Genomic DNA, 27791 nt, shown 5'->3' with positions numbered 1-27791 from the left:
AGCAGGCGCACCGAGGGCTCTCGCGCTCACTTTTCGCGTATAGAATTTCGAAAAACATCGGTGCAAATTATAAGTCTGTATCATAATGTCTGGTGTTTTCGTGTTTGTTGTTTTGTTTTTATTTTGCGAGTTGGTTATTAGATGCCGCTCCAGCCAGCCAGAGAATCCTCGCCGCTCCGCCCTTTCCTCCTTGTGCCGCAAGCAGCAGGCGCACCTCGCAAACGGAGGGCGCCCTTACTCCCAGCAAATGGGCGACAGAAAACCGATCAGTGCCTATGCCATTCCCAATACAAGCTTTTTTTTTTTTTTTTTGCCGATGCCCGTGATGCCGCCCCCCACCACAATGCTGCCCGGGCAACCGCCCATGTCGCCTGTATCTAAAACCGCTACTGATGACAGGGTTGAGGACCGGATCCATCGGTTTCAGTCTGCTAAACACACAATGATAGTGTAAGTCAGGGAATTCCTTGAAAACATTTATCCTAAACACCTCTTGAAATAAAGAATATAAAAGACTGTAATACTCATCCAGAGAAATCAAAGTTTTAAATGCACCTGTGTGTTTATTTTGTGGACAGGAAAAATCCTTCACTGCACCCTACTCTCTGTATATGAAATCTGAGGTATGGAACAATACATCATCAGCAAAAGAGAGGTTTTTTTGGCATTACTCGAACCTTTCCATTTTCTTCCTTAGATGTAATGCATAATGGGATACAAAGCTTGAATAAATAATTTTCATAGAGAACTCTGAGTAACTTTGAGAGCATTACACAAAACACAAAAGCAATGATTTCAGTCTTAAGCAGCTCAGTCTTTATTCTAGGAATTATTTCTCACATATGATAGTATTACAATATTTTAAAATGTCAATTTGCTTATAAAATTATTGTGTAATCTGTCAAACATGTGTCTCATGATTTGTATCAAGTCATTTTGAGGTGAAAGAACATTCCTGTCACAAGGTAAAAGCTGAAACCAGTTATTGGTGAAGTGGCTTTTATATACGAACGCCTTGGTGTTCTCCTGGGTACTCAGGAGGTGGTGAGGGGAGGTCTGTGCAGACCTGAAGTCATTTGAGTAAATACAAATTACAGCTGCTGTTTTAGTCCGATGTGAAAAGGACCCCTCCTGTTCTAGTGTTGAAAGTTTCTTCCCTTTACTACTTTTATTACAAGAAAATCTTAATTTAGATGGTTATGGGGGGTTTGTGCTGTACAGGGATGTGTCAGGTATTTCAGCATCAGTGTTTTGGTGGAATGATTGAAGGACTGTGAGAAGTTCTGACACCTGAAGATATATCACAACTGTAGTGGGGAGGAAACACTCAGCATTTAATGTTTCCTGATTACGAATACTGTTTTCTACAGTGGGTGTTATGCTACAGCCATCAGCTGTTCATTCATCAGTGCATGTGAACAAAGTTAAACATGATGATAACCAGACTGTATACTCACTGGTCACTTTAGTAGGTCCACAATTTTGGCTGCTTATCAATCTAAATATCTAATTAACCAATGATATTGAAGAAACTCAATGCGTTAAGGCATATAGACATCATCAAGACGACCTGCAGTTCACATTGAGCATCACACTGAGGAAGAAAGGCGATTTAAGTCACTCAAGAGGCTTTACAGCTTTATACGCTTATTAACATCTTATCACACTATAAAGGAAATGCCAATTCAACCGATAAACAACTGCAACCATGAGCAGGTGAGGATGATCCTAAAGCCACCGCTGATGACAAACAGGAGTTATTTGATGTGCTTTCATTAATCAGGTTGTTTGAAAGTTAAACCAGAGCATAAGATGTCAAAAACACACAGAGATTAAGTTAAAGGTTGTGAAACTACATCCAGCTGGCATCCCAAGAACTGACTGTCTGCTTAGAGAAACGTCCACCATCCAGTAGTTATGGATTCTTGATCGTCTGCAGCTCTGCCTGAGGATAACATGCTTTCTTTGTCACGGTTCGCGACGCGAGCCAGGTGTAAGATATTAAAGGACCCAGGATGCAGCACAACTGAGGTGAGGAAGCTTTATTGACAGTGAGATAATAAACAAAGGCGAGGGTGGGAAAAAACAGAACAGGGGTCCGTTCTTCGTACCTCGCTTACTATATCCAAGATCAAATCATTGCGCTAACTTTGAGCTCGCTATTCCGGTTCTCCGAACACACCTGTTGTTGACAATTAGTACAGCTGGATGAAGTAACGTGAGATCACTGGGTGGCTTAAAAGGAGCTACGCATCGATAGTAGAAACATTGATCGGCAACCCTTTGATTGGTCGGCGAAAATGTCGAAGGAGCGCGCTCAGTATTTTTCGGCAGCAGAGCAAGAACTCTTGATTGAGGGATTTCAGGAGTTTCAGAGTTTAATTAAAACGCAAGGGAACACTGCAAAGGCTGCAAAAGCAAGGAGAGAGGGCTGGCAGAAAGTTGCTGACAAATTAAACTCGTAAGTAATTTAATAATAATAATAATAATAATAATAATAATAATGGATTGGATTTATATACCGCTTTTCAAGGCACCCAAAGCGCTTTACAATGCCACTATTCATTCACTCTCACATTCACACACTGGTGGAGGCAGCTACAGTTGTAGCCACAGCTGCCCTGGGGCAGACTGACAGAAGCGAGGCTGCCATATCGCGCCATCGGCCCCTCTGGCCAACACCAGTAGGCGGTAGGGTAAATTTATTATATTATATTACATTATATCCTCTTTCACATTAGAGCCACAACAGGACCCACTAGAACATGGGAACAAGTAAAAGTGAAATATTAGAATATTCTACAGAATGGTAATATTTATCACTTATATTGCTTTTCGTCTCTTGGAAAGAGACCCTGAAATAATCTGTTTGTTTGTTTATAACAGCAACCAAGAAAAGGGCAGAGCAAAAAAAGACAGGTGGTGGTCCTGCACCCCCTCGTCAACAAGTTGGTTAAGTAAATAATACCCTCACGGGAAAATGGATATCTATCTATGAGCACACTGTCGCGCTGAGCTAAAGGATCCTGTCTATCCCGCAATAAACGCTGAATTCTGAGGACTCTCCTTATCAATCTTGCACCTTCCACAATGGGTGGCTCGCGTAAACGGACAGGATATGGCTGCGACAGGCTTCCCAAATCCACCTTCGCTTTTATAGCCGTGGTCTCTCATCTTGATTACACGAAGTAATTTACTATTACTACTCTAAAATAAGAATTACATCTGAAATAATCACATACATGAAATAGAATGATTAATAGTACATTTCCCTTTTTTAGGAAATGACCTGTATGTATCTGTATGAAATCAATAAAAGAATCAAGTGCTGCATTATCTTTAGTTAGATTGATAATATTTATTTATGGAAAAACAGTGGTAAAATATCGCTGTTGCTTTCGTATAAATGAAGCGGACATACCTGCGTGGCCGCGATCTAATCCTGTTTACATAAAGTAAGCCTGCTCCCGAGCAGGTTTACGCTTACGGATCTGTTGCTATGACAGCAAGTCCCGGATGAGCTTCGGAGAACCGAACGATCCAAGATCACGCGAAATCGTCAACAATCAAATCCAGCTAACTTACTTAGCGAGGTACGAAGAACGGACCCCAGGGAGTAACCTAAACTGGGAAAAGCTAAACAAAAAAACAGACCTGAAACAGACGGAGGCACGGCTGGGAGTAATTGGACATAACGGGACAAGGGGAGTGAAACTAGAAACACTGACGAGAGACACAGACCTACAAAATAAAACAGGAACTCACACATGCAAAGACACAGACTAAGAAATCCGGACTTGACACAGGAATACACAGGCAGAAAAGCCTAAATACTAAACTGGGGAAGAACAGAACCAAAACCCAAAGAAAGAGAAAACCAGAACCAAAATACATCACAATAATAGAAAACACAAAACGCTGGGTCAAAAGACCCAGGGCCATGACATTCTTACAGAAAGTGAGCAATGACAGAGAACTCACGTTTTTATGCACTGGTGGGATTGAGAGCCCTCTCCTATTTACTAAACTGGCACTTTAACCAAACCAGCCATAAACATTGTCACAGCTGGTTGTGGCTAAGCAGTAGTATAAAGAGGAAGGATTAAGCCTAGCTTAAGCTGCAACTGGGAAAACAGTCAAGGTTACACCTGAAGGACTCAACATTTGAATGTTTCAGATGATCAAAAAGGAAAGAAATATGACAAAGGTTACCTGGGTCAGTGGAAAATAGTCTGTAAATGGTTTCATTTGTTAAGGGTAAAAAGGTATGAAAAACAACCTGACCATGTATGGAAGCCGGCTGAAAGACCTCACACAGCAGCACATCATGATACGATCAAAAGAAACAGCAGAGAAACAAAGTCACTGACATCAGTATGAAAAGGTTACGGAGTCATTTCTAAGGCTTTGGGACTCAAGCGAACTACGAGCCATTATCCACACTACAGGAAAAATGGAAGAGTACTCAAGCCTCCCAGGAGCAAGTGGCTGACTAGAAATACTGCAAGAGTGCATCGATGACTAATCCAGGAGGTCACTGAAGAACCCAGATCATCATCTAAAGACCTGCAGGCCTTACTTAGCTTAGATAAGGTCAGAGGTCATGATTCAGCAATAAGAGATTCAATGGGGGGAGAGATTCAACAACAGAAAGGCTCATCTCACATCTAACAACAAACATCTGGATGATGTTTGTTGGTAAATGAGACGGAAGCTGTAGTTTTTCGAGAGATTTGAGTCCCGTTACACGTGGCATTAAAAGAAGATCACAGGAACAGCCTGACACAGTGGTGGTGGTGTGACGTCTTCCCAAGAACACCTCATACCAAAAAAAAGATTCCAGGAAGGATTCTTGTATATGTGGAACCCTCTAACCAAGTAACTGAGCTGAGTCGACACAAGAGGAAAAGAAGCACAACTGCATGATACACAGAAGTGCTGGCTCACTAATCAGCTGCTAGAGACCACTGAACCATCCGAGTTTTACTTCTTTACAGATGAGCATCCAGACCAGGACAGAGAGGAAATCTGACATAACTGAGTCAATGAAACCACAAAAAGATCAAACTGTTTAAGGTGGTAATACACCAAAGTACAACCCAGACCCAGATCAGCTTGACTTTTTATCTTTTTCTTGGATATAAAGTCACATCAGTGGTCGTTTCACATCCTGTTGATGGCTTTAGTTCATATTGAAGGTTTTCAAAATCAATGGGTGTGAAATGTTTTGATTTGTCACACTGGTCACAGCTGTAGTTTCCCCTCCATGTATGTACGTTCATGTTTGTTACGACTTCCTGACAGCGAGACACTTTTCTCCCAGTTTCTGCATTTGTATGGTTTCTCTCCTGTGTGGACTCTTCCATGCACTTTAAGATGATCCGCAGTGGTGAATGAGAGATGGTTTTTGACCCCATGTGACAGAGTTAATTTTGGTTTAATTCACTTGGTTTAGGGAAGCCTCTCCCACATTCTTTGCAGTAGTTCGTTTTGTCTCCAGTGTGTCTGAGTTGATGTTGTTTAGGTTCTCTTGATGATTGAAAGTTTTTTCACAAAAGTCACAGAGAAACTCTTTCCCACTACCACAGTGACGACAGGGTTGAGAACTGGATCCGTCTGTGTCGCTCTGCTTCTAAACAAAGACACAAAGACAGTGGAAGTCAGGGAATTCTTTCAACATTTTTATTTTTAATGGCGCCTGAAATAAGGAGTATCTGTGCCAGTGTCCAATTATATCTTACTGTTTACATTATAACACTCAGCTTACTGGGCAACATTGAGTCTTCATTTGTAGGTAATCTACTTAATGGGAAGACTGGTGATTAAACCCCTGGATGCTCTACTCTGCATCCCACAAGATACTGACTCCAACCTGCTCTCCGATGCATCCATTGGAGTGTGAATGTTAGATAGAGAGAAAGGGGAGGAGCTTTTAAAACTTTTAAGCTTTGAAATTAAACTTCATTCATATAAAATTGTAAAACTGTTAAAAGAAAAATACATACCTCACAGTAACTGCACTTTTAGAGTTTCTTTCTGCTGTGAATCTTTTGGTGTGATTTGAGGTAATGTGGAGATTTAAAAGTCTTCTCACACAGGTCACATTTATAAGGTCTCTCGTCAGTGTGGGTAAACGTGTGCTGCTGTAAGTTTTTGTATGTCACAAAAGCTTTACCACACTGATCACAGCAGTAAACATCATTTTTGGTGTGAATGCGTAGGTGAATGTCTCGGCTGACTAGCCAGCGGAAAGTTTTTCCACAAATGTGACAGCTGTACGCTTTAACTCCACTGTGGACGAGTTGGTGTGTTTTTAAGCTTGCAGGGTGGGTAAAAGACTTTCCACACAAGTCACAGCTGTACGCTTTAACTCCACTGTGGACGAGTTGGTGCGTTTTTAAACTTCCAGACTGGTTAAAAGACTTTCCACACAACTCACAGCTGTACGCTTTAACTCCACTGTGGACGAGTTGGTGAGTTTTTAAGTTTCCAGGACGGTTAAAAGACTTTCCACACAACTCACAGCTGTACGCTTTAACTCCACTGTGGACGAGTTGGTGTCTTTTTAAGTTTCCAGCCTGGGTAAAAGACTTTCCACACAACTCACAGCTGTGCGTTTTAACTCCACTGTGCATGAGTTGGTGTTTTTTTAAATTTCCAGACTGGGTAAAAGACTTTCCACACAAGTCACAGCTGTACGCTTTAACTCCACTGTGTATGAGTTGGTGAGTTTTTAAGTTTCCAGGACGGTTAAAAGACTTTCCACACAAATCACAGTTGTATGGTTTAACTTCACTGCGCATGATTTGGTGTCTTTTAAAGCTTCCAGCATGGGTAAAAGACTTTCCACACAAGTCACAGCTGTATGCTTTAACTCCACTGTGGATGAGTTGGTGTCTTTTAAAGCTTCTAGCATGGGTAAAAGACTTTCCACACAAGCCACAGCTGTGCGCTTTAACTCCACTGTGGATGAGTTGGTGTTTTTTTAAATTTCCAGACTGGGTAAAATCCTTCCCACACTCATCACAACTGTATGTTTTCTCTTCCTTTCTTCTGTGAGGTTTGTCGGCCTCCTGAGAGCACTGACTTCTTGCTCCATGTTGGTCCTGCAGTGACAGAGATACAAACAGAGGCAGTGAGTGAAATGCAGTCGTGGAACAAACTCAACCTTCAAATTTCCTCTATTAACAGTAGTTTTAAACCAAAGGCTGAAGTAGTTCCTTTTCAGTCAATACACTCGGTACAACACACGTGGTATGGGATATCATGCCCTCACGTGTCCTGGCTGAGGAAACCTTTATTCACGCCTTTAAGGCAGATTATCTGTGATGACGTGTGCACAGCCCCAATGTGCCGCCACTGCTTCGGCAGTCAGCCCCTGATTCACTGTGTAGCTAAGAAGCTGCAGGTGGACTAGCCCTCTCCTCTGCCAGCTCAGAAGCTGTCGCAGTTCACAGGCTTTTTCCTCCAACTGGACCCCGCAATATCTAAAAACTGCCTTCCTATGTTCCCAAACGTTGTCTGAGAGCTAAGTGCATCATGTGGCAAACCTCTGTCTACCTGCATCACTGTACCCAGCTATGAACAGTACATGACGTTGGACAGCACCGACAAAACTGGCTTAGCTAACCCACTCCTTATGGAGCTGTCTCTGGTCGCTTACCTGGCCCCATCCAATCCAATCCAATTTTATTTATAAAGCACTTTAAAATACCCAGCACAGGAACAAAGTGCTGTACAGAAAATAAGTTAAAACAATAGAATAACAGAAAGCAGCGAAATAAATAAATAAAACATAAAATTAAAACAGCCCTATATTAAAACAAAAACAAGATAAAACAGCATCGAATCACCTAAAAACAACTAAAATAAAAATAAAAACCAACATCTCACGTGGTGTCAAAGGCCAGGGTAAAGAGGTGGGTTTTCAAGAGTGACTTAAAAACAGATAAAGAAGTGGCCTGTCTAATCTCTAAAGGAAGCTCGTTCCACAGTTTTGGAGCTGCTACAGCAAAAGCACGATCTCCTCTAAGTTTACGCCCAGTCCTGGGTATCTTCAGGAGCAGCTGATCAGCTGACTTGAGAGAGCGGGTGGGTGTATAAGGCTGTAGCAGCTCAGAGAGATAAGATGGAGCTAGGCCATGGAGAGCTTTAAAAGTAAATAAAAGAATTTTAAAATGAATCCTAAAAGAAATGGGCAGCCAGTGACGTGAAGCTACAACAGGGGAAATGTGCTCAAACTTTCGAGTGCCAGTTAAAAGACGAGCTGCGGCATTTTGCACCCTCTGTAGATGACTAATATATGATGCGCTCACCCCAATATAAAGTGCATTACAGTAATCCAGCCGAGTGCTAACAAAGGCGTGGATCACTGTCTCAAAGTGCTGCCGTGAAAGAATTGGCTTTATTTTTGCCAGCTGCCTGAGGTGAAAGAAGCTAGATTTTACCACTGCCTTAATTTGACTGTCAAGCTTCAGTTCACAGTCCGCTTTGACCCCCAGGTTTGTGACAGTTGGCTTAACATACTGTGCCAGGGAATTTACATACACATTGGGGGTCTCAGTGGGGCTGCCAAAAACCATCACCTCTGTCTTTTTATCATTGAATTTTAAAAAGTTAACAGACATCCAAGCCTTAATGTCATCGAGACACTGAAGTAATGGCTGTGTAAGGTATCTGCCTTTTTTCTTTAGAGGGACATAGATCTGACAGTCATCAGCATAAAAGTGGAAAGGAATGCCGTGCTTTCTCAGTACAGAACCAAGAGGAAGCAGATATAAAGAGAAGAGGAGGGGGCCTAGAACTGAGCCCTGTGGGACACCACACAAGAGGGGAGCGGAGGACGACACATAGTCACCGAGGCTGACACAAAAAAGTTCGCCCCGCCAAGTAGGACCTGAACCACTCCAGTGCTGTGCCCCTAATGCCCACCCAGTGCTCCAAACGAGAGAATAAAATGGCATAATCCACGGTATCAAACACAGCTGTCAAATCTAAAAGCACAAGAACAACACAGTCCCCAGCATCAGTCGCTAAAAATATGTCATTAAAAACTTTTAAAAGGGCTGATTCAGTGCTATGAAAGGCTTTAAAACCAGATTGGAAAACCTCTAACACATTTTGCTTTTCCAGGAAGGCCATTATTTGGCTGTAAACTACCTTTTCAAGAATTTTGGAAAGAAAAGGTAGTTTGGAGATAGGCCTGTAATTTGCAAGAACCGTAGGATCCAGAGCAGGTTTTTTAATCAGGGGTTTGACTACTGCATGTTTAAAATCTTTAGGGACGACACCTGACGACAGTCAGACTATGGTTTACCAGCTCAAGAACGAAAGAACCAACTGTAGGTAACAACTCTTTTAAAAGTTGAGGAGGGACGGCATCATTTGGAGACCCTACAGACTTAAAACGACCAACAGTCTCCTTTAAAAAGGAAAGAGTCACATGCTCAAACCTGTCAAAGACAGCAGAGCAGGAAACAGAGACTGAGAGGTAACGAGCACAAGGAGAGATTTGATGAAAAGTGTTCAGCAGTGGAGGAGTTAAAACACGACAGTGCTGAACAGCAGCGTGAGGTTTAACTGAGGCACAGGCAAGAGGAACTTCAAACATCATAGGACTGTGGTCATAAAACACAGCATCACAAATCTATGTTAAAAACAGAAAAGCCATGATATAAAACAAGATCAAGTGTGTGTCCACGTTCACGTGTGGGACCTGTCACACATTGCACCAGATTAAACGAATCAATAAGGTTTAAAAAGCCCTTCGCCATGGGCATATCAGGACAACAGTCGTGAATATTAAAATCCCCAACAATATGAACACGATCATATTTTGGCAGGAATTCAGCCAAGAAGTCAGCAAAGTCACTCACAAAGTCCTTATTGTATTTTGGAGGCCGATAAACCACCGCACACAACACTGTGTGAGAGCAGCCCAACTCAAACAGACAGTTCAAAGCTGGTGAACGACGGGGTTGATAGCTTCTTACATTTAAAATGACTTTTAAAGATCGTAGCTATTTCTCCTCCTCGGCCCAACATACGTGGGGAATTAGAATAACAGCAATCGCCAGGTAGAAGATCTGAGAAGAGGCTGCACTCCCCAGCGCTCATCCACGTCTTGCACACACAGAGAAAATCCAGTCCTCGGGATGTGAAGAAATCCTTCAGGATAAACGTTTTGTTCGCTAGGGACCTAGCATTTACCAGGCCAATTCTGGCGGTAAGCGGCGGATCCCCGTCACTAGCCGTCCTAGAAGCCCGACACAGAGGCCACAGGTTCCGCAGATTCACACCACGCCGGCGGGACTGGAACATCCCATCCAGGCAGATGACAGTTACCAGCCAGGTACAGACAGGTTCCAACGATCGCCGAGAGAAACAGAAGTTTGGCACCGCTCCTTGTTTTCTGGATAAGGGCTTAAGAGAATACCTTAAAGAAGCTTTCAGCTTCACCAGGAAGCCAGCCCTTCGACCCCGGCGTCAGCACTTTTGCCGGAGTGGTGGATCTGGAACACGGCACAGGTGAGCCGGGATCTCCGATATTAGCGGGGGCAAAGTTTTATGTCCAGCTTGGTTCCACTTTGCCCAGCCTTTGGCAGAAGGTCGGAGATCCAGTACGGTTAGGCGATCATACACCAAGAGAGAGTTGGCATTTATTACAATAGTCAATAAAATCAAAACAAACAACCAACACTGGCAGTGATAGACAGCAAGCCACATGCACCGGCGCCATCTTTTTTTAAGGTTAAAAAGGTTAAGTCGGTGCGGCGCCACCGACTTAACCATGGAGTCGGCATCACATCATTCATGCTTTTCGGCATCATACCATTCATGCTTTTCTTCAAAGATGGCCTGGAGATCGAAAAATGGAATTACATCTGCTGTTCACCTGACTGCTGCTTCCAAAATGGCCTACAAAGCAGACTGGAGGAGCACTACCTTGCATCATGCCTGAACAGAAACATTGTCCAATTTCTTAAATATTCACATTACGGCCCACAGAACTGCTCCCAAACCTGGGGGGTGAATCAAACATGATTAGTCACCAAATACAGTTTTTAACCTTTTCTTTTTTGGCTTTTGCAGTGTTTGATTTTTGTCCCAGGATTGGCCCAGTTTTTTGTGATTGAAACAAAAAGGCTTGGACAGCGAACACAGCTCTGACTGGCTGAAAGAAGACGTTTGTTTTCCTTCTGACTGAATACTGTTTTAGCAACAATCCATACAGGTTGGCATCACCAGACCCCTTTGAGTTTGGGTTTGTGGTTGCATTAAATAAGATTCCATCTACAAAAAAGACTTACGGTTTAATTTGAAAATGAATAAAAACGAGTACAAAAAAAAAAAAAACCTCGTCTGGATTATTTTCTGTTCAGCAGCTCTGATGAAAGATTTTTAATTTTGTGATTATGCTTAAGTTGTAGCTTCATTTAAAGGAAGAAGAGGTTGTGAATTGGAGCCAACACAGGGAGAGAGAAATTGAAGCCATATGTGTAAAAGGAATGTGGTGACATCCGGTTTTAAACAGACAGACTGGCGCTCCCCCTCTCTTTCTCCTTTTAAGGAGTTCAATACATGACACTCCTACTGCTGTGGAGACTTGCTTTAAGTATAAATAAAGGTCGTTCAGGATGCCCTGGGCGCTTTTTCTGTGTCTCATCTGTTGTGCACATCAGTGCAAAGCAGATCGGATCGTTGACTGCCCATGCGCATGTAAAAAATAGATATCTGAGTTGTGAGTTTCTTTATCTTCTAAATAATTTTCTCTTCACAAGCTCATTGCTGAGTAACATTTCAGACACTGAGATTCATCCTATAGCTGTCAGCGATCATGCTCCTGTATCTTTAACACTAATACAGAAGAATAATACTACACCAAGTAAAAACTGGAGATTTAATATATCACTGCTCAAAGACGAAGAGTTTATCAAATACTTTTAAAAAAAAATGGACTCTATATTTAGGCTTTAATGACATTCCTGGAACATCAGCATCTGTCTTCTGGGAAGCAGGGAAAGCCATGATGAGAGGTAAAATAATTTCTTTCTCATCACATACAGTGGGGCAAAAAAGTATTTAGTCAGCCACCGATTGTGCAAGTTCCCCCACCTAAAATGATGACAGAGGTCAGTAATTTGCACCAGAGGTACACTTCAACTGTGAGAGACAGAATGTGAAAAAAAAATCCATGAATCCACATGGTAGGATTTGTAAAGAATTTATTCGTAAATCAGGGTGGAAAATAAGTATTTGGTCAATAACAAAAATACAACTCAATACTTTGTAACATAACCTTTGTTGGCAATAACAGAGGTCAAACGTTTACTATAGGTCTTTACCAGGTTTGCACACACAGTAGCTGGTATTTTGGCCCATTCCTCCATGCAGATCTTTTCGAGAGCAGTGATGTTTTGGGGCTGTCGCCGAGCAACACGGACTCCTGCCACAGATTTTCTATGGGGTTGAGGTCTGGAGACTGGCTAGGCCACTCCAGGACTTTCAAATGCTTCTTACGGAGCCACTCCTTTGTTGCCCGGGCGGTGTGTTTTGGATCATTGTCATGTTGGAAGACCCAGCCTCGTTTCATCTTCAAAGTTCTCACTGATGGAAGGAGGTTTTGGTTCAAAATCTCACGATACATGGCCCCATTCATTCTGTCCTTAACACGGATCAGTCGTCCTGTCCCCTTGGCAGAAAAACAGCCCCATAGCATGATGTTTCCACCCCCATGCTTCACAGTAGGTATGGTGTTCTTGGGATGCAACTCAGTATTCTTCTTCCTCCAAACACGACGAGTTGAGTTTATACCAAAAAGTTCTACTTTGGTTTCATCTGACCACATGACATTCTCCCAATCCTCTGCTGTATCATCCATGTGCTCTCTGGCAAACTTCAGACGGGCCTGGACATGCACTGGCTTCAGCAGCGGAACACGTCTGGCACTGCGGGATTTGATTCCCTGCCGTTGTAGTGTGTTACTGATAGTGACCTTTGTTACTTTGGTCCCAGCTCTCTGCAGGTCATTCACCAGGTCCCCCCGTGTGGTTCTGGGATCTTTGCTCACCGTTCTCATGATCATTTTGACCCCACGGGATGAGATCTTGCGTGGAGCCCCAGATCGAGGGAGATTATCAGTGGTCTTGTATCTCTTCCATTTTCTGATGATTGCTCCCACAGTTGATTTTTTCACACCAAGCTGCTTGCCTATTGTAGATTCACTCTTCCCAGTCTGGTGCAGGTCTACAATACTTTTCCTGGTGTCCTTCGAAAGCTCTTTGGTCTTGGTCATGGCGGAGTTTGGAGTCTGACTGTTTGAGGCTGTGGACAGGTGTCTTTTATACAGATGATGAGTTCAAACAGGTGCCATTCATACAGGTAACGAGTGGGGGACAGAAAAGCTTCTTACAGAAGACGTTACAGGTCTGTGAGAGCCAGAGATTTTCCTTGTTTGAGGTGACCAAATACTTATTTTCCACCCTAATTTACAAATAAATTCTTTACAAATCCTATCATGTGGATTCATGGATTTTTTTTTCACATTCTGTCTCTCACAGTTGAAGTGTACCTCTGGTGCAAATTACTGACCTCTGTCATCATTTTAAGTGGGGGGAACTTGCACAATCGGTGGCTGACTAAATACTTTTTTGCCCCACTGTAAGAAGAAAGAAGAAAACAAAAATATTCAGGAACTAGAAAAAAAAAAACATCAAAAAACATCAAATTCTTAGAAAAAGCCTATGTGTCACACCAAGATCAAGAAATATTAAACAAAATACGCAAAACAAAACTAGAATTAAAAGAAATTATTAATAAAAAGACGAAAATCTTAGTACAAATACTTTGCCTGCAAAATTATGAACACGATAACAAATCCGGACAATTTCTTGCTAACCAGTTAAAAATCAATAAAGAAAAAACAACTATATGTGCTGTTAAAGATTTATCTGAGAATACAATATATGATCTTAAAAAAATAAACATTTTTTAGGGATTTCTATTAAACTTTATATACACCACAAATAAACCCATCTAAAAATGAAATCGATCAATTTCTCGACAACATAACTCTTACAAAATTATTAGACACCCAAGCAATGGCACTGGATTCGTCACTGATGCCAGGTGAACTCCAGGAAGCTCTGATAAGTATGCCCAATAATAAGGCTCCAGGTCCAGACGGCTTTCCAATAGATTTTTACAAAGAATTCTGGGCGATTCTGGCACCAGTTTTTCACAGGATGTTGCAGGAAATCAAAGAAAATGGTAGACTACCACCAAATATGAACTCTGCAAATATCAGTCTCTTACTAAAACCAGGCAAAGACCCTGTATTTCCCTCAAGCTATAAAACTGGTTAAAAATATTATATAATTCCCCAACAGCTTGTGTCAGAACAAATGACCAAACAAACATCCTCCAGCTTCTGTCTCCTGAGGGGCACCAGACAGGGATGCCCACTCTCCCCTTCACTGTTTGCAATTTTTATTGAGCCACTAGCAGCAGGAATTAGAAAGGCTACAACAATTAAGGGCATAAAATGTAAGAATGTAGAACATAAAATCAGCCTTTATGCAGATGATGTGTTACTTTTTCTCCAAAACTCACAAACCAATCTCTCTGGGGTAATTGCATTGATAAATTCTTTCTCAAGTGTCTCCGTCATCGCCCACGTCCTACACACCACTCTCAGCCATGTGGACAAGAAACAGGGTAACTATGTGCGAATGCTGTTTGTTGATTACAGTTCAGCGTTTAACACAATAGTGCCCTGCAGACTGTTCACAAAGCTGAGGGATCTGGGACTTAACAGCCGTCTGTGTGCATGGGTGTTGGACTTCCTCACTGGCAGAACTCAGGTGGTGAGGGTGGGCAGGTGCTTCTCCAACAGCATCACCATCAACACAGGAGCACCTCAGGGATGTGTCCTCTCGCCACTGCTCTACTCCCTCTACACTTCAGACTGTGTGGCCACCCATGGCTCCAACACCATTGTGAAGTTTGCTGACGACACAGTGGTGTTGGGTGCCATCTCCAACAACGATGAGACGGCCTACATGGATGAAGTGAAGAATCTTGCATCGTGGTGCCAGGACAACCACCTCCAGCTGAACGTCAGCAAGACGAAGGAGCTGGTGGTGGACTTCAGAAGGGGTCAGCACAGAGACTACAAGCCCATTATCATCAATGGAGCTCCAGTGGAGAGGGTGCAGTCCTTCAAGTATCTTGGTGTCCACATCTCCTCAGACCTGACATGGGCTGCCCACATTCAGGTCCAGACCAAAAAGGCTAGGCAGCGCCTGTATCACCTACGACAACTGAGGAAGTTCAGGGTCTCTCCAAAGATCCTCAGGATTTTCTATACAGGCGCTGTGGAGAGCATCCTCACACAGAACATGACATCGTGGTTTGGGAACAGCTGTGTGAAGGACCAAAAAGCTCTCCAGAGAGTGATCCATACAGCAGAACGCTGCTGCAGGATTGCTCTCCCCCCGCTTCAGGACACCTACACCAGGAGATGCCGGACTAGAGCAGCGCAGATACTGAAGGACCCGTCCCATCCTGGCAACAAACTGTTCCAACTTCTGCAATCTGGTAGAAGGTTCCGCATCTTCCGGGCAAGGACAGAGAGACTGATGAGGAGCTTCTATCCCCAAGCCATCCGTGCCCTAAACACACACACCCGCCCTCTCACATCATCTATAATTGACTGAGACAGGACTCTTCCAGACACTCTAAACCAAGGCACAATGTACATTTCAATTCCTTTAATTTTAAATATGTTTATATTGTCTATCCTGTAAAATAGTCAGATGTCTATTCATATTAATGTACAGAATTCACCTGCTTGCTGCTACTGCTGCACATTCACCCAATGTATATACTACATATATATATATAATGTTTTTCCTCTACACCCCCCCCCCAATTTTTTTGCACATGTCGAGGAGCGTGTCAGGCTACATTTCACTGTGTGTTATACTTGTATAACTATGCATGTGACAAATAAAGAACCTTGAACCGATTATTCAATTAACTGGTCAAAATCAACAGTCCTTCCGATTAATTGCTCCTTCCATAATTCTTCTCCTTCCCCACTGCAATCTGGAAATATAAAATATTTAGGTATTAATGTCTCTCCTAAACTTTCAGAATTAACTAAATTAAACCACATCCCACTTTTAACCCTTTAAGACCTACCATAGAACCAAGTCCGCCAGAGCTTATATTATAGTTTTACATGCTGTAGTGCCATTTTTGGGAGTATTTCAAGTTGCTATACATCAATACAACCATTATAGCCCAAATTTTAATAATATGTATGCATTAAGTGCATAGTAATTACATAAATTGCAAAAAAGTACAATAAACTACAAAAAAAATTGAAAATCGTTTTTTTAACATATATTTCTAGTTAGAGAAATTTAAGAGGCATATCCCTCAAAACTGTAAATGCAAAAAAGTTGCACAAACTAGTTTCTCACCACAGGAAATTAATTTTGAGTGTCTTCTTAGTTTTATTTTTGAAATACACCAATTTTCATATACTGTAGGAAAAACGAAAATAAATATTATAATGCAAATTTGCAAAGAAAACAGCATATGCATCAAAATAAACTATTTCCAGCAGTGCAATATGAGTCCTAAGCATCCCAGAAATGACACAGAAAGTCATAAAGTCAAATATAACTTTTAAAAACACCAGTATAGGCTCATGAGGCCCTGATGGCAAAAAACTACATTTCCGCAAAATGACGTCACCTCCGGTTTCGGGCAGGTCATGGCGGACATGGGATAGTTCACGCTGATGGACGTAGGAAGTGTTATGAACAGCTCATCGGATCGGCAAAGCGTGTTTCTGAAATATTTTGTTTTTGGTGCTGCAAGCGCTTTTTATGCAGTTTTTGCAAAGCTTTATGTGGAAGGAAACTGTGACCTAGGACAAGCTGATGGCATAAGATGTAAGTACAATTCCTCCGGTTTCATATGCAAAAAAAATTATTGCGCTAGCTTACTTGGTTGCAGAGCTACCGGGATTTATAAATAGTTACGCAAAATGGAGCGTGTTCACTCCGACCGGCTTTAAAGGGTTAAAGACAGTAGAAGTTGATCTGGCTAGATGGAAATCTTTACCCATATCACTCATGGGAAGGGTCGCCGCTATAACAATGATGGTCTTGCCAAAAATAAACTATTTATTTTCAATGATCCCAAATAAGCCATCACAAGATTGGTTCAGATCTCTAGACTCGTATATTTCTAAATTCCTTTGGAAAGATAAACCCCCACGTATCAGCTTAAAAACACTGCAAAAGACCAAGGATAAAGGAGGATTAGATCTGCCTAACTTTAATCACTATTTTTTAGCCAACAGGCTTCAGTTCACCTCTAGATGGTTTAAACACACCCTCTTAGATGAACCTTGGATAGATGTAGAACAGGCCCTATGTAATAACCTAGAAATTTCAGACCTACCATTTATCAGCTCAAACATCAAACAACATGAATGCTTTAAAAGCGTCAGCATCAGCTCTTCTCTGACAGCATGGTGGGAGTTTCTAAAAATGACAGAGTCTTCATTAATCCCATGCAAACGTACACCTATCTGGAACAATCCGGACATATTACAAAACTTTACTTACAAACACTTTCTAAAGTAGATGAATCAATATCCCTTCCTACAGCAAAATGGGAAGCAGATTTATCGATCAGCTTAGACCCAAACCTTTGGTCTCAGATATGCTTAAAAACCTTTCAATGGATCAGAAATCCCAGTTTCCAATTAACACAACACAAAATATTACACAGAGTGTGCTATACTGGTCATAGGATGTTCAAGATGGGCTATACGCCTTCCAACAACTGCTCACACTGCACAGCAAATACACCGGACAATTACATCCACGCTCTTTGGTTCTGTCCACCAGTTCAGAAGTTTTGGCGTGAGATATGTGAAGACTTATCAAAGTGTCTGAAATGTAACATTCCAGCCTCCCCTTTAGTATGCTTGCTGGGCAACTTGGATGAGGTCACTGCAGAAATAAACACAGCCCACGTTGTTTTTACGGCCCTATGCATAGCCAAGAAAATGGTCCTCATTAACTGGAAAAATAAAAATAATCTTAATTCTAACCAATATAAAAACCATCTAATAGATCACATTAGTCTTGAAACAGCCTCACATTTGATCAATCCCTTTGGGCTCCTTTGATCGGCTTCATCACCTAGTGGGGGTGGGGGGGGTCATGGTTTGGTCCTGCCTTCGCTATTGTGGTGGATACGGGGGTAGGGATGGCCCTGGGGCGTCTGGGGAGTCCCTAGGGACGTTTTCCCTTGAGGGCCTAACCCGGGGGATGTGGCCATGACCTGGTTAGGGGCTCTGGGGGCTCTTAGATGGTGTTTCCCTTGTGGCTGCGTACAGCAGAGATGGGGGAGGGTCTGTGCTGGCGGACGTTGGTTACTGGTCTGGTAGCCTGGGTCCGGGACGGGCGTGGAGGCTTGGGGGTGCTCCGTCCCCCGGTCTGGGGTGCTTGCTGGGCCTTGGGGGCTTGGGTCCTGGCTGTTGTGTCGCCAGAGCTGTGGGCGGGTGGGTGCAGGGGGGCTCAGCCCCAGTGCAGGGGACCTCTGGTGCATCGGCCCAACTAGGGGGCTCTCTAACTGGTGGGGAGGCTGTTATATCTTTGCAGGTGGTCTCCTCTCTACAGGAGCTCACTCTGCACGTGGGGGGAGCGATATAAGAGAGGTGGAGAATGAATTCAACCTGGGTGTCTATTGTCTTGTGTAGTTTGGGAGATGACTGGATGATGGGGTGGGTGTAGTTTTCTCTGGGATGGAGTCGGGTGGGCTTCCCCGGACTCTGTGGGGCTGGGCGGTGCTGCTGCTGCGGGCCCCGGTCCGGATGGGCCTGGGCCCCCTTGCCCTGGTGGGTTCCAGAGTGTGGGGGTGCCTACTGGGCTCAGCGGGGGAGCTGGCCCCAGGGAGGGGCCGCTTGCCCCTCCCTTTCTTCCCTCCCCATCCTAAGCTGCCTCCCTATTCCCGCTCTACCACACCCACACACACAGGGCTTGGAGTGCAGGTATGTCACCAAGGTGCAGGGGAGGCACTCCCCCTCTGTCCCCTTCTGGCCGCCTGTGCCTCAATTTTATTCTGCAACCTAGACATCCACATTACTCACACTCTCACATAACACATACATATAGGGCCTTGGGGGTGGGCACGTTTTATAGCATCCAAAGGATGGTCTGTGTATTCCAACCCACCTCTGGTGCTGTTGCCCTACCCTCAATTTTAAATGCATATAGACACTAAGGGTTTTCGGGAAGAGCCGTGCTGCTCTCTGAGAGGAAGCAAGTACCATGCTCTCCTGTGTTTTAAATGCACTTTAGAACAGCACACAGCAACACTACATATGAGTGGGCTTAGGGAGGTGTTGGGTCTTCACTCACCCCGGTTCTGTTAGACGTCAGGGCTGGGGCGCTGGGAGGAGGTGCTGGCCGTCAGATTGGGGTCTGGGATGCGGGGCCTCCCTACTACTGCAGATAAGGAGGTGGTACGCTTGCCTCCACCCCAGAGAGAAGGGTTACATCTCCTGGGTTTAGGTGCGGCTTGCCCCTCTGGGGGCGGGGGTACCTGGACCTGGGATATAGAGTATGTTTGGGGAGTGCGACTGTCTGTGCAGTGTCTATTTGTGTCTGTCTACACGTTGGGTGAGTGCCGAGTATTTGGTTGTGCACATGGGGTGGGAATGCACGTTTGTATCCGCGTGCGCCTGTTCGTCTGTGTCTATATGTCAGGTTGGGTCTTAGACTCAACCTCTCTGGGTACATCTCAGGCCCTCCTAAGTACGGAGGCCTATCTCCCCTCACCACACTCCCTGCCGGTGGCTGATGCCCTCAGACGTTGGTGTGTTGGTGGTCCTTGTCGTCTGGGGCTGGGCGCTCATGTATGTACCGGCTCACTGCTGTTGGCCGATTGGCGGGGCCTGGCGCCTGTGGCCCGGCTGGACCCCTTCCGGGGGATGGGATGCCCTCAGGCCTCTGCCCTCTGGGCCTGAAGCTCGGTCCTCTCTGCCGCAGCTGGCTGCCGACAGAGCCCGCGGGCACGCCACTGCAACCCCCTCTGGCCTCTGCTCCGTAGCTGCTGGGTGACCTCTCGTTTGGGGCTCTACTCAGCTCTTCCCAGGAGGGTGGCACGGTTCCCCCCCTTTTGGTGGTCCTCCTTGGGCCCTTGTACTCTGGGGCCTCTGGATATCTGGGGCCTGGACCTCCTCCATACCTGCTTCATACCCTGGGGGACGGCGCTATGGCTCCCCACACTTCCTAGCAGATCGTTACATGGAGAAACCTTTGGAATACAAGCATGCTGATCCACACAGCTATGCACACAGGTGTACACACCGGTGTTCACAGACACGGACTACACCTTTCTTTCCTGCTGCCTCAAAGCACATTGTGCGCTGTCTATCTTGCGTGCTGCACAATTTATTTTTCTCCATACAGGTGATCCAGGTGTTTTGTTTGTTTTTCTTTTCTTTTTCTTTCTTTTCTTTCTGAGCAACACCCAGGAGGAAACACAGAAAGCGGTGTGATAGGATACAGAAGCAGGGTAAGCATAGAGGAGCTAATGCGAGGCTAGCTGCTAACCAATACAAGCCAGACGTACGGACACAGTTGCCGGCCAATGTCTGCTCCCTTGACAACAATATCAGACTGTGGAGCGCTTCTCAACACAGTGTGAGGAACGATGCTGTGGCAGGGCTTCCAACACATTACGTACTACAAGCCCCCTCCCCCAATGACAAGGGACACCAATTGTGAGTAAATGCCTCGAGCGGCTGGTCTTGAAGCACATCATGAACAGTCTCCAAATAGACCTGGATCCCCTTCAGTTTGCATACAGGACCAACCGATCTACAGAAGATGACCTCTCTCTGCCACACTCCATGTTATGCTGTCACACCTGGAGAGGAAGAACACCCCTCTGCCAGAGTCCTTTTCATCGACTTCAGCTCAGCTTTTAACACGATCATTCTGCAGCAGTTGGAAAAGCTGATGCTATCAGGCGTGGACCTTGCAACCTGCAAATGGGTTTTCAGCTTCTTGAAAAGCTGCAACAGACAGTCAAGGTGGGCAGCCACACATCAAAGACCATCTTGTTGAGCACAGACTTTCCTCTGGGGGGTGTCCTGAGCCCGTTGCTGTTCAGTCTGCTCACACATTACTGTAAGCCAGACTCTGTGCTAATCATATTGTTGAAATTTGCAGACAACAACTGTGGTTGGTCTCATCACTGACAACGACCACTTATAGAATAGATGTGGAGCAGCTTGAAGTGTGGTGTAGATCCCGTAATCTCACCAACAATGTGGACAAAACAAAAGAGATGGTGATCGATTTCAGGAAGTCTGGCAGAGATCACCACACAGACTTCACCATAGAGGGTGCTGCTGTGGAGAGGGTCAGCAGTGTTAAGTTCCTGGGTGTGCACCTTGCTGATGAACCGTCCTTCTTCATTAATACAACAGCAGTTATCAAAAAAAGCACAAAAGTGTCTGCACTCCCTCGGGAGACTCAGAAAAGCAGGACTGCACCCAATAACCATACATTCAGCTATTAGCACAGCTATACTCTGATGCCTCCTATCCACACACACACAGCATACAATATACTCCCCAGATACACACACTACTTAATTTAATTAGCCCCTTCTGTGAAAGGGCTGAAGCTACCTGTATGAGTGTGACTATTTGGACTGGAGTTTGTTTATGAATTAAGATTTTATGTTATTTACCCCTTTTTATTGTTGTGATTTATTACTGCCTTTTTACTGTTTGTCAAACCATTTTTCTTTTTAGTTGTATTGATTATTGCACTGTAGATGCTGGTGAGAAACACTTTCATTTCAGCCTGGGTAATACCATACGAAATGACAAACTTCTTCTTGAATCCTTTTCAATCTTGACAAACAAGCATCCGCTGATGAAGTGCACAGTTTCAATAAAAGTGATAGGTTCTTCACCTTTTGTGTTGATGACATTTTTGTCCACTGTAGTGGCTGAGCTGAGTCCGAATGGTTGAAAATGTTCGTCTGGTGCTCCGTCAGACTCTTCTCCTCCTGCTGATCGGCTGGGACACAAAACAGATCTTTGTAACATCACAGTGAAACAAGAACAGAGGACGGAGTCTTGACTGATCAGGCCCCATCATAGCTTAGAGAACTCATAGCATCACACTATCCCATTAGAGCACTTTGCTCTCACACTGCAGGCTTACTTGCGGTTCCTACAGTATTTAGAAGCACAACAGGAAGCTGAGCTTTTGTCCTCATTTGTATGTCAATTCAATTCAATTTTATTTATATAGCGCCAAATCACAACAAAAGTCGCCTCAAGGCGCTTCATAGATACAGAGAAAAACCCAACAATCATATGACCCCCTATGAGCAGCACTTTGGCGACAGTGGGAAGGAAAAACTCCCTTTTAACAGGAAGAAACTTCTGGCAGAACCAGGCTCAGGGAGGGGCGGGGCCATCTGCTGCGACCGGTTGGGGTGAGAGAAGGAAGACAGGATAAAGACATGCTGTGGAAGAGAGACAGAGGTTAATAACAGATATGATTCAATGCAGAGAGGTCTGTTAATACATAGTGAGTGAGAAAGGTGACTGGAAAGGAAAAACTCAATGCATCATGGGAATCCCCCGGCAGCCTACATCTATTGCAGCATAACTAAGGGAGGATTCAGGGTCACCTGGTCCAGCCCTAACTATATGCTTTAGCAAAAAGGAAAGTTTTAAGCCTAATCTTGAAAGTAGAGATAGTGTCTGTCTCCTGAATCCAAACTGGAAGCTGGTTCCACAGAAGAGGGGCCTGAAAACTGAAGGCTCTCCCTCCCATTCTACTTTTAAATACTCTAGGAACAACAAGTAGGCCTGCAGAGCGAGAGCGACGTGCTCTAATAGGGTGATATGGTACTACAAGGTCATGAACCCTTTAAGACCTACCATAGAACCAAGTCCGCCAGAGCTTATATTATATTTTTACATGCTGTGGAGCCATTTTTGGGAGCATTTCAAGTTGCTATACATCAATACAACCATTATAGCCCAGATTTTAATAATATGTATTCATTAAGTGCATAGTAATTACATAAATTGCAAAAAAGTGCAATAAACTACAAAAAAATTGAAAATCGTTTTTGCTTTTTTAACATATATTTGTAGTTAGAGAAATTTAAGAGGCTTATCCCTCAAAACTGTAAATACAAAAAAGTTGCACAAAGTAGTTTCCCACCACAGGAAATTTATTTTGAGTGTCTTCATAATTTTATTTTTGAAATACACCAATTTTTATACACTGCAGGAAAAACGAAAATAAATATTATACTGCAAATTTGCAAAAAAGCAGCATATGCATCAAAATAAACTATTTCCAGCAGTGCAATATGAGTCCTAAGCATCCCAGAAACGACACAGAAAGGCATAAAGTCAAAGATAACTTTTAAAAAGACCAGTATATGCCCTGAGGCCCTGATCATAAAAAAAGACTACATTTCCGCGAAAATGACATCACTTCCGGTTTCGGGCAGGTAATGGCGGAAATGCAAAAGTTCGCGCTGACGTCTATTCCAACGTAGGAAGTGTTATGAACAGCTGATCGGATTGGCAAAGCGTGTTTCTGGAATATCATGTTTTTGTTCCTGCAAGCGCTTTTTATGCAGTTTTTGCAAAGCTTTATGTGGAAGGAAACCGTGACCTAGGACAAGCTGATGGCATGAGATGCAAGTACAACTCCTCCGGTTTCATATGCAAAAAAAATTTTTGCGCTAGCTTACGTGGTTGCAGTGCTACCGGGATTTAAAAATAGTTACGCAAAACAGAGCGTGTCCGCTCTGATCGGCTCTAAAGGGTTAAGATAAGATGGGGCCTGATTATTTAAGACCTTGTATGTGAGGAGCAGTCACAGTGTTACTGGAGGCCAAGGTAATGCCATCCAGAGTAAGAATCTGGTTAGATACGATATTTCTAAGATTTTCAGGGCCGAGTACAATAACCTCAGTTTTATCTGAATTAAGAAGCAGAAAGTTAGCGGCCATCCAGGTCTTTATGTCTTTAAGACATTCCTGCAGTTTAACTAATTGGTGTGTGTCATCTGGCTTCATGGACAGATAGAGCTGGGTGTCATCAGCATAGCAGTGTAAATGTATGCTATGTCTTCTAATGATACTGCCTAAGGGAAGCATGTATAATGTAAACAGAATTGGTCCTAGCACTGAACCCTGTGGAACTCCATAATTAACCTCAGTGTGTGAAGAGGACTCTCCATTTACATGCACAAACTGGAGTCTATTAGATAGATATGATACAAACCACTGCAGCGCAGTACCTGTAATACCTACAGCATGTTCTAATCGCTCTAATAGGATATTATGGTCGACAGTATCGAACGCTGCACTGAGGTCTAGCAGGACAAGCACAGAGATGAGTCCACTGTCAGAGGCCATAAGAAGATCATTTGTAACCTTCACTAAAGCTGTTTCTGTGCTGTGATGAGCTCTGAAACCTGACTGAAACTCTTCAAATAAACCATTCATCTGCAGATGATCTGTTAGCTGTTTGACAACTACTCTTTCAAGGATTTTTGATATGAAAGGAAGGTTGGAGATTGGCCTATAATTAGCTAAGACTGCTGGGTCTACAGATGGCTTTTTGAGTAAAGGTTTAACTACAGCCAGCTTGAGAGTCTAACTTAACATCAATGGTACTAAGAGTAGCTGTAGATAATATTACATCTGTGGGATGATTATTGGTAATTTTTTCTCTAAAAAATTTTATTTGTGAAGAAGTTCATATTCATATGTCAGTGATATATTGCTTTCATTTTTGTAAAATTAATCATTTAAATTTTATGGACAACTTTAAAGTGGATCCCACCAGGTAGTAAAATCAAGAACACACACACACTTTCCTGTTATCACTTGAAATATTGAGGCTCAAATTGTGGTCATTGTTAAGTCAAATTGTTGAATGTTGTCATTGTGCTTCTTAAATTTGTAAAGTCTTGGTTCAAACTATAGGATCAAGACATTCCTATGTCCCCCTCCCCAGCCTCTCGAGGTTCTGGGAAGAGGCTGTAGTGTTTTATCATGAGCAAATCCCTTGTGAAGATTCTGTCCGATGTTGCTTCCTGCTTTTATGATCCTTTTAGTGAGGTCACACACACACACACACACACACACACACACACACACACACACACACACACACACACACACACACACACACACACACACACACACACAGCCTTGTGTTTGTAACCAAGGGGGGGGGACAGATGTTCTGTCTTGATTTCGCTCTTCATGAGGAACAAGTCTCTAAACTAGCGGGGCCTGTGGGAACACAGACCCAACAGTCATTAATATTTTGTACTTGTTAATCAAATGCGTATTTGTAACTTTGTAAACCAAAATATGTGAACATTTTATTTTTGTGCATCTACAGATGAGAATTTGTCTGTGTGTAAAAAATATTTACAAGTGTTACAAATTTTTCTGTTAATATCTGGTTACAGATACTGTTAGGATTTAACAGTTTAACAGTTTGCCTACCAGCCTGGCATTGGAGCGGATGATGCCGTCATTCACCTCCTACATCGTTCCCTCGCTCACCTGGAGACCGCTGGAAGCACTGTGAGAATCATGTTCTTTGATTTCTCCAGTGCCTTCAACACTATTCTTCCCTCGGTTCTGAAGGACAAGCTGGAGAACTCTGGAGTGGACCATCACCTCACTACCTGGATTTTGGACTACCTCACCGACCGACCACAGTATGTGAGGACTCAGGGCTGTGTGTCGGACAGGGTCGTCTGCAGTACGGGGGCCCCACAGGGAACGGTTCTGGCTCCGTTCCTCTTCACCATCTACACTGCAGACTTCTCCCACAATTCCACCCAGTGCTTCCTGCAGAAGTTCTCTGATGACTCTGCAATAGTCGGCCTCATCACTGATGGGGACGACAAGGAGTACAGAGGACTGACTCAAGACTTTGTGGACTGGTGCCAGCTGAACTACCTCCAGATCAACGCCAGTAAAACCAAGGAGCTGGTGGTAGACTTCCGCAGGCACAAGCATTCTCCACTGCAACCACTGAACATCCAGGGTATGGACATTGAGGCTGTGGACAGCTACAGGTACCTTGGTGTTCATCTGAACAACAGACTGGACTGGACTCATAACTCAGACGCCCTCTACAGGAAAGGGCAGAGCAGGCTGTACCTGCTGCGGAGACTCAGGTCGTTTGGGGTGGAGGGCCCACTCCTGAAGACCTTCTATGACTCTGTGGTGGCTTCTGCTATCTTTTATGGTGTGGTCTGCTGGGGCGGCAGCATCTCTGCTGGGGACAGGAAGAGACTGAACAGGGTGATCCGAAGGGCCAGCTCTGTCCTAGGATGCCCTCTGGACCCAGTGGAGGTGGTGAGTGACAGGAGAACGGCGGCTAAGCTGTCATCCCTGTTGGACAACGTCTCCCACCCCATGCAGCAGACTGTGACAGCACTGAGCAGCTCCTTCAGTGGGAGACTGCGGCACCCACGGTGTGGGACGGAGAGATTTCGCAGGTCTTTCCTCCCCACTGCTGTCAGACTCCACAACAAAGACTTTAACTGAACACAAACACACACATCCACACATATGCAATAACACTAAGTGCAATAATCCTTTCTGGCATCGTTGTATTTTTACTCAGTTGTATATAGCATTCGTATTCTATTTTTATCTTATTGTATATTTTTATTCTATTTTATTCTACTGTATATAGTATATTATTTTATTCTATTCTGTACAGCTGTGTACTGTATTTATTCTTATTGTATTCTAATTTTTGCGTCATAACTTTTGCACTGTCCACTTCCTGCTGTGACAAAACAAATTTCCCACGTGTGGGACTAATAAAGGTTATCTTATCTTATCTTAAATACATATAGTGTTAATGCTTATTTGCAAAGTTGCAAAACTCAATACACAAATACGCATTTGATTTACAAGTACAAAATATTTATGACGACATTTGAGTCCATACAAATAGAAATGAGGCTGTAGAGGTTTGGTGCAGGCAGAAAAACAGCTGCAGGGACAATGAAAAGACTTTTCTGCTCCAACTTCTCCCAGCATGCTGAGCTAATGATTAGTTGGTGTTTTTCTCCAAACACTCTCTCACTCTTCTCTCAACGTGTTCACAATAAACTGTGAACAGACACCGAGGAGAGCAGCAGAAGACCTCATTCAGGAGCTAAACTCAACATGAACTGAACTCACAGTAAAGTTAGCTCGGTGCTTACCTTTAGATGAGCCCACAAACCGAGAGAAACTCCGCGATGAAGCTGCAACTCTTTCCAAACACAGGAAACAGATCAGGGAGCAGAGACCCACGTGGTTCACGCTGATCTCAGCTACGATCCAGGAGACAAGGGTGGGCAGATCGATGCAGATATCGATCAGGACTTTGGTAGTGGTTTATGATCGATACTTTAGTTCGTTTCTCTCCTCTAAGTTCAACGCTTTACTCCCGTTTCACGTATAAGCTTCTCTCTCTGCTTCTCTCTCTGCTTCTCTCCTGCTCATACACTTTGCTCCGCCCCCTTCTTCCTGCTCTGCTGTTGTTTGTAGCTGTGCGGTCACGTGTTTGAGCACACGTCTATTGCGGACCTCCCATAGGGCTTTGCAGCGTGGTGTCACGGGAAGAGGACCACGCCCCCTCCCATTAGACGTAGGCTGTGTCCCAATTAAGAGACTGCACG

General features: G+C 43.8%; 1 protein-coding gene across 2 annotated transcripts; it reads right to left on the bottom strand.

The window, feature by feature from the left end:
* Positions 1-793: 793 nt before the first annotated feature.
* On the bottom strand, positions 794-27601 carry LOC146702353 (uncharacterized). Of its 2 annotated transcripts, none has more exons than XR_014922300.1 (4): positions 27333-27601; positions 22021-22127; positions 5768-7106; positions 794-5632 (listed from the first exon to the last, which is right to left on the bottom strand). XR_014922300.1 is itself a non-coding variant. In XM_085468831.1 (4 exons), the coding sequence occupies exons 2-3, from the start codon at positions 22036-22038 to the stop codon at positions 6024-6026; spliced, it is 1101 nt and encodes a 366-aa protein (XP_085324957.1). In that variant the 5' UTR covers positions 22039-22127; positions 27333-27601; the 3' UTR covers positions 794-5632; positions 6006-6023. The 2 variants fall into 2 exon arrangements, 1 of the variants encoding a protein (XP_085324957.1); XM_085468831.1 differs by having other exon boundaries at positions 6006-7106.
* Between the last annotated feature and the right edge of the window lie 190 nt (positions 27602-27791).

This window comes from Copadichromis virginalis, linkage group LG9 (assembly GCF_057382275.1).
Source record: "Copadichromis virginalis isolate Kocher_CV1m ecotype Utaka linkage group LG9, C_Virginalis_male_GT1.1, whole genome shotgun sequence".
Classification (NCBI taxonomy): domain Eukaryota; kingdom Metazoa; phylum Chordata; class Actinopteri; order Cichliformes; family Cichlidae; genus Copadichromis; species Copadichromis virginalis.
This window is presented reverse-complemented; position numbering and strand designations above follow the sequence as displayed.